Raw genomic sequence first — 16,039 nt, 5'->3', positions numbered from 1 at the left:
AATAATAGCCTTATTTATGTATGTATGTATATATAAAATCTAAAAACTATTTTTTTTAAAACTTTTTTTTTTTCTTTTTTTTTGAGATCTTAAAAAAAAAAAAAAATGCTAACGCACATACGCACGCACGCTGGCACGCACTCACGCACATTACACGGAAATCCTACGGATTTCATATCGGTGCTGCTGCCCCGGGTGGAAAAATCATAATAATGATTTTTTTTTCCCCTTCAGTTCCGTTTTTTTTTTTTTTTTTTGTACTAATGAAATTTTGATTTTGCCGTACCGGCGAGAGCACCGTGAATTAGAGCAAAAGATGCTGCCAATTGTGAATAATAATAATAATAATACTGCTTGTCCAAAGCAAATTCCAGGGTGTGCTAGATGTACGTTTTCTTTATCTTTTGTATCGGTTTGTTTTCAGCTGATGAATTAGCGTTTTTTCCATTGGCATTCTTCGGTGGCACATTCAAAACCAAATTGATGGCTTTGTTGTTGATGTGTTGGGGCAAATCTGCATTCAAACCAGAATCGGTCAACCTGGAGAAATAACATTTATTACTCATTATTATTATTTACTTTCGTTATAACAACGGAAAACCGCGCACGCGCACACCAACTTTACTATTTATAAAATAATTGACATTTTTCAAAGTCAAAAAAAAAAAAAAAACGAGAAAAACACGAGAAAATAACAACAATTTAAACAGTGCGATATTCCATTCAACTTTATTAATAATAATAATAATAATTTTATTTAAAAAAAACAATAAACAATAATAATAATGATAATCATACCTGTGAAGAACTAGCAATCAACTGGCAGTTAACTCCAAAAGATCCCGAAGCATTCAATTACAAAATAAGCTCAGAATTTTTTTTTTTTTAACTTTTTTATTTTATTTTATTTTAATTTAATTTAATTTTAATTTTATTTTATTTATTTATTAACCATATAAATAATTATTAAAAAAATTAATAAATTTTTCATTGAGACTTTTGGGGGGGGGGGGAAACGCTAACCAAAAACAAAATGGCGATGTAACAAAAATAAAATATTAATAATAATCGGTATTTGCTTACCTGTTGAGTTGATGTCTCTGGTTGTCTGGAAATCTTGGCATATCCGAATAATCGTCTCCCCTGCAGCGACGTGAAAAAAGGAAACCTCCTATGAAACCAACGACTAAAGCTCCTAAAATTGACGTGGCAACAGCAATTCCCAATGTTTCAGCCGTGTAAATAACCATATTTTCTTGAGACGATGGTAATTTGGCTCCTAAAAATTTTTATTATTATTTTTTTTATTTTTATTTTACGTAAATAAAAAATTGAAAAAATGGAAAATAATAATAATAATACGCTACAAAAAGGTAAAAAAAAGAAAAGACACAGAAGAAAAAAAAACATTTTAAATGCGATAGTTTGAAAGAAAAGTAAAAATGAATTGTTAGTCACAAAATTAAAACCACATTTAATTTTTTTTAATTTTTTTTTTTTTTGCAGAAAGCAAAAGACAAACTTTACAAAAACATCGTATTCGAGAATGAATGAATGAAAGATAATAATAATAATAATTATTACGACTCCAGCACGGATATCATCTCGAACACGAAATGAAATAAATAATATTATAAAAAAGAAAGAAAAAGTCAAAGAAATTGTTAGGAATACCTGGATGAGAGAGTCCAGCCAATGTATCCGATATGACGTTGCTCTCGTCCAGTTCAATGATAATCTCGTTGTTGAGGTCAGCTTCCATGAAATGGCCAGGCGTCCTGCCATGGCTATGTGGGGACCCTGCACAGCAAGCAAGCTCAAGAGTACACGACCGGAACCAATTTTTTTTTTTTTTTTTAAATATTAATTTAATCGATCAACCCTAAAGTTTTGTTTGTTTCGATACAACACAAATCTTGAAGGTTGATTTAATCCCATTCGAAAATTTATGTTTTCTTTTGTCCTTTTCGTCTCAACATAAATTTTCGTACAAATTATTACCGTGTTATTACCGAAAAAAAAAACCATTACCGAGTAATAAAAATATAAAAAATTTTCCGAGTAAGTAAGCTAAAGGCGTTAAAAAAACAAAGCGTTTGTTAGTCTGGAATAAAAGTATGATTTTTAAGCACAAAAAAAAAAAGAAAACAAACAAAAAAATTTGGCAGCAACAAAAAAAAACAATATTATTATTATTATATATCACAACAACAACAACAACATAAAGAGAGAGAAATAAAGAGAAAGAGTGAGAGAGAGAACAATAACACATTTAAGGTAGATAAAACTCGTGTGTAGAAAAAAAAAAAATTTTCATTTTAAATTATTATTATTATTATTATTTAATACCGTTTGCCTTTTCTTTTCCTTTTTTTGCCTTTTCTATTTACGGGCTGCCTTTTTTTTTCAAAAATTTTTTCTCTCCTTAAAGTTTTTTTTTTTTTTTTTGTAACAAAATTTAAACAAATAAAAAAAGGATTTTAATAATAATAATATTATTATTATTACGTATTGTATAAAAAAAAACGAAAATGGGAAACCCCCTCACCCATCCACTCACTTCCTTTTTTCCCTTTCGATATAACAAAAAAAAAAAATCGTTAAGTGATAGTAGATATAATAATGATAATCGTACAGGAATTATTAATATTACTGTTGTATGTAAAATATAAAAGGTAATTAATTCAGCAGCCCCTTAACCCGCTCGTTATTATTATTATTATTATTATTATTATTATTATCAATAAGCATGTAAAAAAAAAGAAAACTAACCCTGATGTGCTTCGGTGGTTGGTTCTGATAAACTTGCAAGTGGTGCATAATCACTGAAGCAGACAGGGCAGGGAGGACACGATTCAATTATCTCCTTATACGGATCGTTCTCACCTAAACGAGAGTCGTTCGGTTTTGTATATACAAAAAACGAAAAGAAAAGAAAAACAAAAAAAACAAACAAAAAAAAAAAAAACGAACGGGGGGAGGGGCAGGAGAGAGAGGGGGAAAAGTGAGGAGGGGAAACGCGGCGACAAATAAAGAAAATTAAAGTGTGTAAGTAAGGCAAACACAATTTTTTTTTTTTTTTAATTTTTGTTTTCCAGTTTTTCAAACGTTTTAGAAAAAAAACAAAAACACACACGCATAACGGAAACGGAAATGGAAAAAAAAAATTTTTAAATTGCTGTTTTTTTTTTTAGAGGGGGAGGGGAGGGGAGGAGTGGAAAATATACAAAAAAAAAAAACAAAAACTTCGTTGACTCCTCCTCTCCCACGACTTAACCACCCGCCTATTTAAATTATAAAACGATAAAAAAATTACAATTATTATTATTATTATTATTATTTTAAATACCCAAATTATTCCCCTTTACCCCCTTTTCCCCCTTCACTACCGGAAAATTCGATTAATATTAATATTAAATGATATTAATTCAAATGAAAAAAAAAAAAAAAAACCGTAATTTAAAAAATTTTTTTTATCCATTTGATAAATAAATAATAAATCACGATAATAATAATGATAATGATAATAATAATGATAAAAACTTACCCGTGACTTTTGTCTGGCTCGATGTGGGAGAAACTGGAGAAACATCAGCTGAAAAAGCCAAGCAACAAATAAAAGCAAATTTCTACTTAAATTTTTTTTTTTTTTTTTGCACGACTTAAAACCCCCGACAAACAAAAAACAAAAACTAATAATAATTCCTTGTTTGTTATATCATTATTATCATTTCTATTTTTTTATAGATCTATTAAATTAAAGTCTATAAACTATAAAATCAAAATTTTACTTATTTATTTGTTTATCGATAACTATAAGAAACATGCTAATTAATAACTCATCAAATCATTTCTAATTCCTACATAAGTTATTTATTATATAATTTTTTTTAAAGTTTATAGTTCTATTTTTTTATTATACTATAAAATAATAATAATAATATAAAAAAATAATAAATTTTGTTTTTTTTTTATTAACTGTAGCAAAAAAAAATTAAAATAAATAAATGAAAATAAAAATTATTAACAAAAGCAAAAAAAAAAAAATCATTTCTCACATGAAACTATGTAAAAGACAAAAAAAAAAATTACATTCTATATAAGCTAAATATAAGAAATAACCCTTTAACAAAAATAATTCCCAGAGCTATTATGCGAAACAGACAAGAAAACCCGGTTAGATAATAGAAAAACCCAAATATAATCATTTTTCTTATGTTTCGTACGGTTTTTTTTACTGACACTTAACTTATTATAATCCTTCATCCGTCGTTGTATTTCGGATAAATATTTCAACTGAAAATTAATAATAATAATAATGAATATGTCGGACGTACCTGTGTGTGGACATGCTTTGTTTTCACCCTTTGTCACACTTTGTAAAAATCTTTTTTTGTCACCGTCCCAACCGACGGTTAAATCGCTAGCAACACATTTCTTTTGCAAAACATCCCAAGCGCAATATGGATCTTGCAAAGCGACGCACGACCTGGAGAAAAATTTCCAAAAAAATAACGTTTAGAAAATGGGGGGGGGATTTTCATTAATTATTATCATCATTATCATTACGGGTTACTTACCTGCAAGTAGTAACGTTTTCGTTGTCGCACCTGTGTACCGGAATGCTTTGAATTTCATCATCTGTTAATATAATCAAATTACCATTGGCGACGTAGAGATTTTTAACGGGTATGCCGGGGGGTAATATTTGTATTTCTTCGAGAACGACCGTTTGAACTTTGTCATCCGAATCGAACGATGCTGAATTGACGGCTTTAACGACTTTTCCATCGTCCGTACCGATGAATAAAACATCGTAGGCACGTCCGTCCGGAGTGCGTACCTGAGGATCGACGGCAACTTTTGTAAAACGATATTGCGAACTGATTCTTATTAAAACCGGCCTGGAAAAAAATGCCGGTACGGCATAATCCATGAGAGTGTGAGATTTAACGAAATTAACGGATACGTCTGGAAGGGTTCGTGAATCGTTAACGCATTGTCCGGGTCTGGGTTCTGGTACTTTTGTTATCGGTACCGGTAACCAATTTGAATTCATTGATTCTTGTTCTTTGAATGGACCTTCAAACGTGTCGAGGATAGACTGCATGTTGAAGGCACAAACGGCAGAGCCACCGATTGAATTTATCGGAGTCGTGAAAACTCCATACATAAGTTGAGCCGAACGTTGGCCATAAATTCCTTCCACCATTTCGCTCATAGATTCTGCACAAAAAATACAAATATTTAAACAAATAAATTTAATATTATTATTATTTTCTACAAAACAAAAACGATAAATTAAAACGATAAATTATTATTTTAAACAAAAACAATACTCACGGATTTCATCAAAGTAAAATGGATAATCTCCAGGGACGGAGCAATTCAATCTGGATTTAAGAAAAGATGTCCATCTATCTCCAAATTGATGCGGTCCCCCCTTGTCGTGTTTACACACCCTCGCAACTCTCGAATAAACTTTTTTACCGCAGTTCATGTATTCCACGGCCGTTTCTCGAAAGAAAAAAAATACGTAATCTTCGTATGCGACCGAACTAACGAAACTCGGACCTGAAACGTGAAAAATCATTATTATATGACGTCACGCAATAAAAAAAAGTCATCATCATTTTTTTAAAACATACCGTTCAACTGTTTTAAATCCGATCTTTCCGTTCTGAGAGGTTCCCTGTAAATGAGAGGATCACCTCCTTGAAAATCTGCTACTGTAGCAGCATATAACTGTCCGTCTGTGAAAACAGCAGTGCTGTTGTGATCGGGATCGTAGGGGCATAAACCACCCCCTTCGAAATCTTTAACAACCACATATTCTCCATTTTTGTACTGATAGTATCGGCAGTAGGGTTTATACGCGTTGCTACCACATATTAAAAGTTTATCCTGAGATATTTTAGCTAAAACTCTAATGTAATTTTGACAATCGTCCTAAAAACAAACAAACAAAATTATCGTGTGTTTGTACGAGATATAAATAAATTTTCTCGTTCTCGTTCATAATCGAAAATTTCACAAAAAAAAAAAAAAAGAAATTTCAAATTCGATAATCGAAAACATCATTCACATTTCGCTTTTTTGGACTTTTGGAATTTTTCATTCTACCCCCTTCTACCCAAAAAAAAGGGGGAAAGGAAGGAAGAGGGAAGAGGAAAAAGGAAAACAAATTGTAAAAAGCACGCAAATATTTTTGTGTTTATCTAACGTCGTCGTATTCGACGTAGATAAATTGATTTACGTGCTCCAAAAAAAATTTTTTTTTTTTGTTTGAACCTTTCAATTTTCACCTTTTTTTTCCAACCCTTATTTTGCTTCCCCAAAAAAATAAAAAATTTTTAAAGTACTCACCTCTGATTTACCCTTTAGGGTACAAATTTCTCTGTGTGGTCTGCTGGCATGCCATTCGATTCTCTGAAAATAAAAAAACAGAAAGAAATTAAACATACAAATCATATGCATAAATTCGAAAAAAGTTTTTTTTTTCTGATACGTGAGAATAAGAAGGAATGGGAGAGAAAGAGAGGAAAAAAGGGAGAAGAAAGGGGATGATAAAGGGAAGAAAAGGGAAAAAAAAAGTATAAAAGTCCATTAACTCGTATATAATATTGACACAAGAACGTGACACCAATTTGCTTTTTAATAGCGTCTGTTATTAAGTATTGGAAACTAAACTAAACTAAACTAAAAAAAGGACAAAACAGAAATTTAAAACTTTTTACAAAAAAAAAAAAAAAACTGTGTGCATGTGCGTGTGCGCCCTAATAAGAAATTTTATACCGAAAAGATTTATTTACACTCCTGGAACTCCTGGAATACGATTTGTTTTTTTTTTGGAGTACTTTAATTCCAAGTTTGCTTCCATATATAAAAAAAAATCATTTTCCCATTTTTTTTTGTTTTTCCCGAACGCGGATTCCATTTCGTAAAAAAACACATTACAAAATGTTTCGAAAATAATAATAATAATTATCATTATTATTATATAAAGGAAAAAACCGTTCGTAACGTTCGCATCATTTATTATTTATATGCTTACGTAATAATAACCGCCAACGTTTTTTTTTTTTTTACCACATTTATGTAAACATATTATTTCCTTTAAAAAAATTTTTTTCTTTCTTTTTAGTTTTCCTTTCCTATTTTTCACCTTTTAAAAAAAATTTTTTTTTCCACTTCACCCGTTCGTATTAATAATAATAATAATAATAATAATAATAATAATAATAATAATAATAATAATAATAATAATAATAATAATAATAATAATAATGGTGATTTCCGCAAAGCGTTTTTAGTGCACGCAAAGTAAGAAGAAGAAAAAGAAAAAATTTACATATCAAAAGTCATACATTTTCTTTTCTTAAATTCACCCCACTCCTCTCTTCCTTCCCCTTCTTACAAACTTTCTTTCTTTACCTTTTCCTTTACTACCCGTTTCCTTTTTTTTATAAGTATGTGTCAAAGGAAAAGTTTAAAGTCCTGAGATAAAGGAAAAAAAAATTTTTTTTTTCTTTTCTTTTCTTTTCTTTTCTTCTAAATTAGTAACAATTTGACGTAGATAAGTTTTTTTTCTTTAACAAAAAAAAAGAGAGAGACAGAGAGAGAAAGAAAGAAAATTCTAGAAATTTTTTTTTTTTTTTTTTTTATAACAACGAACAAAACGCCTTCCTTTTTCTTCTGCTGTCTTTTTTTTCTTTTTCTTATCACGAAAATTTAATTTTTTAACAGTTCGGGTCGGGAAAAAAAAAAGAAAAAATTACCGTCGTGAGATTGTAACGCCCGTTTTTCATTTATTATTACCCGTGAATCATTTAAAGTTTTTATTACTGGGTAATAAAACAAATGAATACGCGTTTTAAAAAGTTTAGAAAAGAAAAACGATTAACCAACCACTCGTTCGTTCGTGCGTGTGAGCGTATGTGTGTCAATGTTTGAAAAAATTTAAAAAAAAACTTAACCGCGTGTATGAAAAACACACGCACACGTGCACACACACACATATAAAACTATCGAATTTTGCGTACTCTTTTTTGTTTAACAAAAAGTATTATTATTATCGTTAATAAACAATTTAAACGAACGCGTTCGAGTGGTGATAATACAAATTTTTTTTTGTTTTTCCTCCTTTGAAAAATTTTTACGTATTAATTAAATAATTAAGTTCGATGGTGTTCGATTTCTAACTTTATTAAAAGGCTACTAATTTGAAATTATTTACGATAAATAAAACGAAAACAAAAAAAAAAAACTTTTGTTACGAAAACGTACGTGCGTGCGTGCGCGTGCGTGATTACGCGTACATAAAATGTTTAATTTATGTTTCAAAACAAAAACCGTCACGCAAGGAAAGATATTTTTTTTTTTAACCCTTATCCACTCGCCGTGAATTTCCCCTCACGTACCCCCCACGTGGTCCTCCCCCCAAATAATTTCATCCCTACACTCCCCTCTAATTATCTAATTTAAATATTTAATTGATGGAAAAAATTAATAATATTTCAAATTTTCAAAAACAAAAAACGAAATTTGTAAGTTTTCCATGTAAAAAGGGCATAACTTTATACGATAACCAACGTCGTTCAAATCCGTCTTGCATACGAAAAAACTTAACGTTTCCATTCTTTCACTCACGTGCGCGAATCGATTTTTTTTCTCTTTACCTGTTGTGACGTCATTTGCAGAAGTAAATATTTACGTTGATTACGTCACAATTAAAAATAAAAGTTTTTTTTTTTTTTAATCGAATTATTAATTCTTTTAAAGGAGATAAAAAAAAAACAACTAAAAGATTTTTTTTCCAATTATTATTATTATTATTTTAAGTTTAAAAAAAAAAAATTGTTTTTAATTTATTTTAAAAACAAAAACTAGCAGAAGAGAATAAATAAAATAAAATAAATTTAAATAAACATAAAAACACGAAAAAGCAAAAGAGGAGAAAGGAAGAGGATAAATACAATCCCATGAATCAAAAAAAAAAAACAAAAATTTTTATTTAACCCTCTTTAAAATAGTTTCAATGGTATTAAACAATGTAAAAAAAAAAAAAAATCTGGTGCCACGGTATTTCGAGGACGAAAATAATAAAATGGGAAAACCTTTTCACGATTATAAAGTAAATTCGAATAAAATATATATATTAACGACCGAAAGAAAATTCCTTTCTTTCTTTAATCCCGTCGTTTTTTTATTTTTCACTTGTTTATTTTTCGTCGTTTTTCCATGTTTTTCATTTTCTTTTTACTTTCCACTTTAAAAAAGATTTCCCTCGTTTTTTTTTTTAAATAATTTATACATAAAAGAAACTATCACGATAATAAGAACAATATTTAAACAAAAAAAAAAAAAGTTTTCAAAGGAAAAGTTTTTATTTACAAACAACATGTCATTTTATTAAGTAACAAATCATCAAAGGAAAATTCTCAATAAAACACGATGATGATAATGATAATAATAATGATGAAATTTAAATATTTGAAAATAACTTATTGAATGAAACTGATTGACTAACTGACTGACTGAAAGAGATTCTAAAACCCAAAAATGACTGACAGTATGAAACCCGAGGCTTTAAAAAAAAAAAAAATGGCGACTGGAATGAGATGAAGGTGGGAAAAACAAACTGGAAAACGTTTTTTCCTCGTATTTTTTAACCTTTGACATTTAAAATATTTTAAATAATAAAATAAAATATAAAATTTAAAAATTATATTCAGGTGTTAATTCACGTCATTAAGTTAAAACGATTCGTGTCGTTTATTACAAAAAAAAAAAAATTTATGTCGTCGGTTTTTCTTTTTTTTTTTCGTCATTATTATTATTATTATTATTATTATTATTATTATTTTTCTTTTTTTTTTTAAAATGGCTTCCGAACAAAAGGTTTTCATATAAAAAAGAAAATTAACGGAATATAATGTAATCCTTGGGATTTTATTGTTCAATTTTAATCCCGTTGTATCTTTTATAAACCGCCTTTTACTCTTATACACTTTCTCTCTCACTCTCTTTCTCTTTCTCTCTTCGAACCTTTTTTCATTCCTTTTTCAAAACTCGTCCTTTTCGAATGAAAATTTTTGATTTTTAATTCGTTACAGAATATACAAAAAAAAAAGACTATCCCGTCTTTTATCGTAAAAATTGATTTTTTTTTTTTTTCGAATTTCCCCATAGTAGAAATCGAACCAAAAATTTTCCGACCCTCCATTTTCCTTTAATACTCCCCTCCGCTTCTCCCTCCCCCAAAAAAAGAAAACCTCACTGATACTTTTACGTCACAGAAATACATTTTAGAAATTTTTTTCATTTTCCTCCTTCGCTTTTTTTCATATTTATATTTTTTCCTATCGATAACGTTCGATAAAAGTTTTTTATTTAAAAATCAATAAAAATCGATGACGTCATCACCATCATCATTTTAAAAAAAAAACGCGGGAATTGATGATGATAATGGAAAAACGAACGATTTTTTCCGATTTATTTTCCTCCCTTTCCCACCACTTTGTATTTTTCCAATATTTCGTCAAATTGTTTAATAACACGTTAATAATAATAATAATATTAATACGTGATGCGTACTTGTATATATATATTACGGTAATAAAATAACAAAACCGGATACAATAATAAAATATAACGAATGAAATAAAAATGAAAAAGAGAGAGAGAGAAAAAGAAAATTATTATTATATGAATTTTTTTCCAATGATTTTTCAAATTATACGTCATCGTCGATCGAACGATCAATAATAAATAAATAAATAAATAAAAAATTGGAAAAAATTCTTTTATTTTAAAATTTGATGATGATAATAATGATGATAATAATAGGGAAAAAATTTTATGGAAATGGAAAAAAAAAGAACAAAAAGGTAAAAAAACGTTGCAAGTTGAAAAGCAATAAAAAAAAATTTAAAAAAAAAAAATCTCATTCGTGAAACGCACGTACGCACGCGTTTTACACGCACTCATACACTCACTCACACACACACACACGTGCAAAATTTATCAATTTTCGTCAATGATGAAAAAAAAAAAAAATAAAAAGTAGTAGTAGTAGTTGGGATTATCATGGAAAAAAAATTCGAGAATTTATCAAAATGGCGTCTCGCAATGGACGATTAATAATATTATTAATTACTTTAAGTAATTTTTACAACGATATCAAATAAATAAATAAATAATTGAAATAGAATCCATTTTGAAATGTTTTTAATATGATTTTGTTTTGACTAAAACTCGCATCATCCCTGATAATGTTATCATCGCGTAATTTAATCGTAAGATCGCGATAACAACAACATTCGAAACGGATCAATTACTGTAATTTTACGCGTGCGTTTTTTTTTCGATTAATTAATTAATTATTTTTGTATTTTAATGGCGGTCGATCAAGATTTTCTTTTTTTACGCACATCAACCGTTCCGTTTGTGTGCGTAAGTGCGTGAAAACACGCACGTGTGTTAAACAAAAGTAATTTTTTTGTGTTTTTCCCAGACCGATAAAGAAAAAAAAATTAAAAAAAATCGATAAACGATAGATTATTGTCGAATAATAATTTCAAACAGGCACGAAATGGCACGCCAAATCCATACGTATTTCACACACGCGAAAATCAAAAAAAAAAGTAATAATAATAATAATAATAATAATAATAATATCAACGAAATTATTTATTTCCTTTTTTCTTTCTTTCAACGAACGCGGCAGATTTTAACGTACCTGAATTTTTGATATATGTAAAAAAAAAAAATTTAATATTTTATTAATCACGTAATTGGAGTGGGGAGGGGAGGAAGGTTGGTAGCAATTCGATGGGGGGACGTACGTCCGGTACGAATAAATAATTATTTACGAAATGATATCACGTACGTAATAAACGATTACCATACACAAATTTTTTTTTTTTTTGAATAATAATAAAAATGGCGGCGTAATTGTTTCGATCGGGTTTTAAGGTAAAAAAAAAAAATAATGCAAAATCATTGTTGCCAACGTAATTTTTTTTAACATTGAAATAAAAAACCCCCCAAAAAAATAATGATGATGATGATTTATAAAATCCATCACGATCCATTTAATACGTATTCACACATACGTACAAACATATATACATATAAATAATATTTATTAACCGTAGCAAATTCATTTTTTTTTTTTTTATTTTAATATTTATAATAACAATTAATCTTTCCGTTAGCAAGAAATTTTTTGTTATTAAAGAACGACAAAGACAGAAGGATATTAAATTTTTAAAACAAAATCCGTATGAAGACAAAGACGCGGAGGAAGGGGGGGGGAAGAAAAAAAATTACAAATAATATTTTTTTTAACGTTGATTAAGAGCAAAAGCTATTTTTATAAAAAATGATGATAATTTTTTTTTTTTTTTACTTACTCGTTCTCCTGGAAACAAAAGAAATGGTATAATTTTTTTATTTAAAAGAAGCAGAAGAAGAAGAAGAGGAAAAAAAAACAATTTTTTTTTTTTGCTACGGGAAATATTTTCATATTTTTCTTTTTCTTTTTAATTTTTAATGTGAGTGTTTCGATACGAATTTACAATTAAAACCCGATAAAATTTTTGCGTTTTTTTCTCTTTTTTTATATTCAATATATTTAATTTAACAAATGAAAACTTTTTATATCGGTTAACGGCAGCAAAAAATTCGTTAAAAATCATTTTTATTCAAAAAAAAAAAAAAGGAGGGGAGAAACATTCAAAGTTTTTCTTTTTTTTCCCTCTGTAAAAACTTTTTAATTATTATTTATTGTTAATTTATTTATTTTACGTGGGGGAGAGGAGAGGAGGGGCATATCAAATACATAAAAATATATTTATGTATTCATACATATACATAATTTTATTTTAAAACTTTCCTCCCTTAAAATTCAACAATATAAAAACCTTTTAAATCTAATGAACAAATTTACGGCAAAAAGAAAAAAAAGTTTCAATAATAATAATAATAATTAGGTTAAACAAAACACTCATGAGTTTACGTCGTCTGCTATACGAACAACGTTTGAAGATTCGAAATAAACAAAAAAAAAAGGATGGATGAAATTTTTCGAAAAACTTTTTTTTTTCCCCCAGAAAAAATCAAAAATTTTTTATGTACATAAATTATGTACGCATTAATAAGTTTTTTTTTTTCCTTCTCTTTTATTATTAACTTTCAATATTATCGTCGGTTATTTATTACCTTATCCGAAACCTCCCCTCCCCTCTCCTCTCGTTCCTCCCATTAAACTTTATAAAGAGTGAGAGAGAAAAAAAAATTACGTGATATTTCGTCCTTCGTGATTTTATTAAATTGGATTTTTTTTCCCGCCATTTTTTTTTTTTTTAAATTTCTTCTCACTTCCTTTCCGCTTCTTTCCGCCATTTTTTTTTTTTTTTACCAAACCACTTACGGACCACTTGTCTTTGCGTTCTTTTTTTTTTTTTTAGTCCAGACGAAAAAATTATTAATTTAATCATCATCATTATCGCCGTCGCAATATCTCTCATTTTCACACCAATAATAATAATAATAATAATGATAATAATAATGATTATTATTATTATTTTCGTAATTTGATCGGTTTGTAAAAACTTCAAATCATCATTACATAAAATGCGGCGCCGTTTTTTTTTTTAATGATAAACAGCAGAAGAAAATTAATGAAAATAATAATGATGATGATGATGATGATAATAAGTGGAAATTTATGATTTAAAAACCTAAAAGCATTTATTATTAAAATTAATTATACGAAGTCTTACAAAACTTATTTATTTATTTATTTATTTATTACGTAACATAAATCAATATTAAATTACGCTTTTGCAAAAAAAAAGCAAATAAATTGTCGGGTATTTTTTTATTTTGTTATAAGAAAAAATTTAGATAGATAGATAGGTAGATAGATGGATGGATAGATAGATAGATGGATGTATGTAGGAGTAGATGGATGTCTAATTTATCTAACTCAAAAACTAATTAGATATTAAACACCAACCCCATAAAGGGGTAACTTTTTAATAATAAATTTAACGCGCTCAATTAAGTCCCTTAATTTGTTTTCCTTTTTTTTTAGGAGGGGTGGAGATGGAGAAGGGAGAACCCCTCCCCTTCGCCTCCCTCAAAACCCTTAAAAAAAAATTGTGAAACAAATCGAATCGAACCAAAGTTTTTAATTAATTAATTAATTAATTAAACGAATATGAAAATTTATTTCAATGGAAACCACGACCTTTGAATGATGTAATCATTAAAAAAAAATTTTTTTTTTTTTCCTTTTTTTTTTGGTTTGTTTGTTTGACCTTTCTTTTTTATTCCTTCGCACCTTTTTTTTCTTTTCCTTTGCCACCCACTTTTTTTTTTTAAGGTACGTAAGTAAAAAAAAAAAAGGAAAAAAGGTTTCGCATGAAAAGGTAAATAAACTTTTCTTTCAAAAAAAAAAAAGGAAAAAAGGAAAAGATTGATTTAAAGGAACCAATGGAAAAAAAAAAAATTTTTTTACCTACGTTTTCTATATAAATCCAACCTTCGGATTTTTTTTCTTCCTTTTTGTTCCTTCCTTTTTCTTTTTATTATTATTTTTAAATAAAAAATAAAATAAAATGAAAAAATAATAATAATAATAATAATATTTCCGGTGAAAGAGCGGAAACGAAATGAAAACGGGAAAAAATTATCATCATTATTATTATTATTATTTTGTTTTGTATTCCGCATAAAACAAAATATATCAAAATTTGAATGATTAAAAAAAAGAAAAAAAGAAAAAAAAAAGGAAAAAAGGAAAAAATAACCATCGGTTTCGAAGCTTTTGTTAAAAGCATTAAAAGCTTTAAAATTAATAAGCTTACAACGAGTTTTAAACGAAGGGGAGGGAAGAGGGGACAGGGGTGTAGGGACGGCGGAGAGAAAAGGGGGAGGGAGAAGGGATCGGTAGAAAATTTATCGTTAAAACTAAATAAATAAATTTTTGGCGGGAATTTTTTTTTTCTATCTTTTAATTTAAATAAAAAAACTTTATCTTTGTAAAACACGAGATCCTGTTTTTTTAAAAAAAAAAAAAAAAAATTTTTGTGCGTTATTTACTCGGGGGGAAGGAGGGGAAAAAGGGTAAGGGGAAAGGAGAGGGAGTAGAACGAAAAGGTAGAAAAAGGTTAAAAGTTCATCATCATTTTTATGTTTTTTCGTTTTTTTTTTTCAGAACGCGCGCGAATATCGCCATTATTCATAAATAATAATAAACCGAAATTTTTTTTTTTAATCTCACTTCCGGTAACAAAAACAAACAACCGACGACGACAAACAATTTTTTAAAAATAATAATAATAATTATTGTAATCATCATTTTTTCTATATCAGGTCTTAGCATTCGCGATATAAACAAAAAAAAAAACGACGTGAAATTTTTCACGTATCGCCGATTGTCGTGTCATTTTAAATTTGTTTCTCCCGCTCTTTATCTTCTTCCACGTAAAAAAAATTTATTTTAAATATCATTATCACTCATTTTATAAAAATTCCTTAAAACCAATCATTATTCACCTAAAGAATAACAATGTTTTTCATAAACAAACGTTTGTCGGAGGGCTGCAACTTTGATTACGGGGGCGGGTTTAAAACCTATAAAATTATTATTATTATTGTTATTTTCAATCAAGATTTTTCTGTCGTTTACGCTGCTTTTCAACCCCACTTCCTCTCTACCTCCGCCATTTTTTCTTTTTGAAAATATTTAAAACAAAAAAAAAAAAAATTCACGAATCCCGGAGTTGTTGAAGAGTTTATAATTTTTTATCCGTTCATAATTTAGTCACGTGATTAATTATTTTTAAAAAAACTGACGTCACGAGTAAGAAAAAAAATAATATTTCACAAGACAATTGCTTAGAATTTAGTAAAAAAAAAAAAAATTAAGATTAATAATAATAATAATACATATAAAATAAAAAAAACTAAAACCTTTTTCATCATCCATCATTTTTTCTTCATTAAAAAAAAAAAAAAAAAAAAAAAA

The 16,039-nt window shown here is 28.0% G+C and overlaps 1 protein-coding gene across 1 annotated transcript; it reads right to left on the bottom strand.

Annotated features, from left to right (window-relative positions):
- Positions 1–380: 380 nt before the first annotated feature.
- Positions 381–6,462, bottom strand: Phum_PHUM062540 (Semaphorin-1A precursor, putative; the record flags this gene model as incomplete). Its single annotated transcript, XM_002423440.1, has 8 exons — positions 381–540; positions 1,084–1,279; positions 1,675–1,800; positions 4,338–4,489; positions 4,581–5,226; positions 5,344–5,574; positions 5,649–5,949; positions 6,367–6,462. 8 exons carry the CDS (start codon positions 6,460–6,462, stop codon positions 381–383), a joined length of 1,908 nt encoding a protein of 635 aa, XP_002423485.1.
- Between the last annotated feature and the right edge of the window lie 9,577 nt (positions 6,463–16,039).

This window comes from Pediculus humanus, genomic scaffold (assembly GCF_000006295.1).
Source record: "Pediculus humanus corporis 1103172107411 genomic scaffold, whole genome shotgun sequence".
NCBI classification, from domain to species: Eukaryota; Metazoa; Arthropoda; class Insecta; order Psocodea; family Pediculidae; genus Pediculus; species Pediculus humanus.
This window is presented reverse-complemented; position numbering and strand designations above follow the sequence as displayed.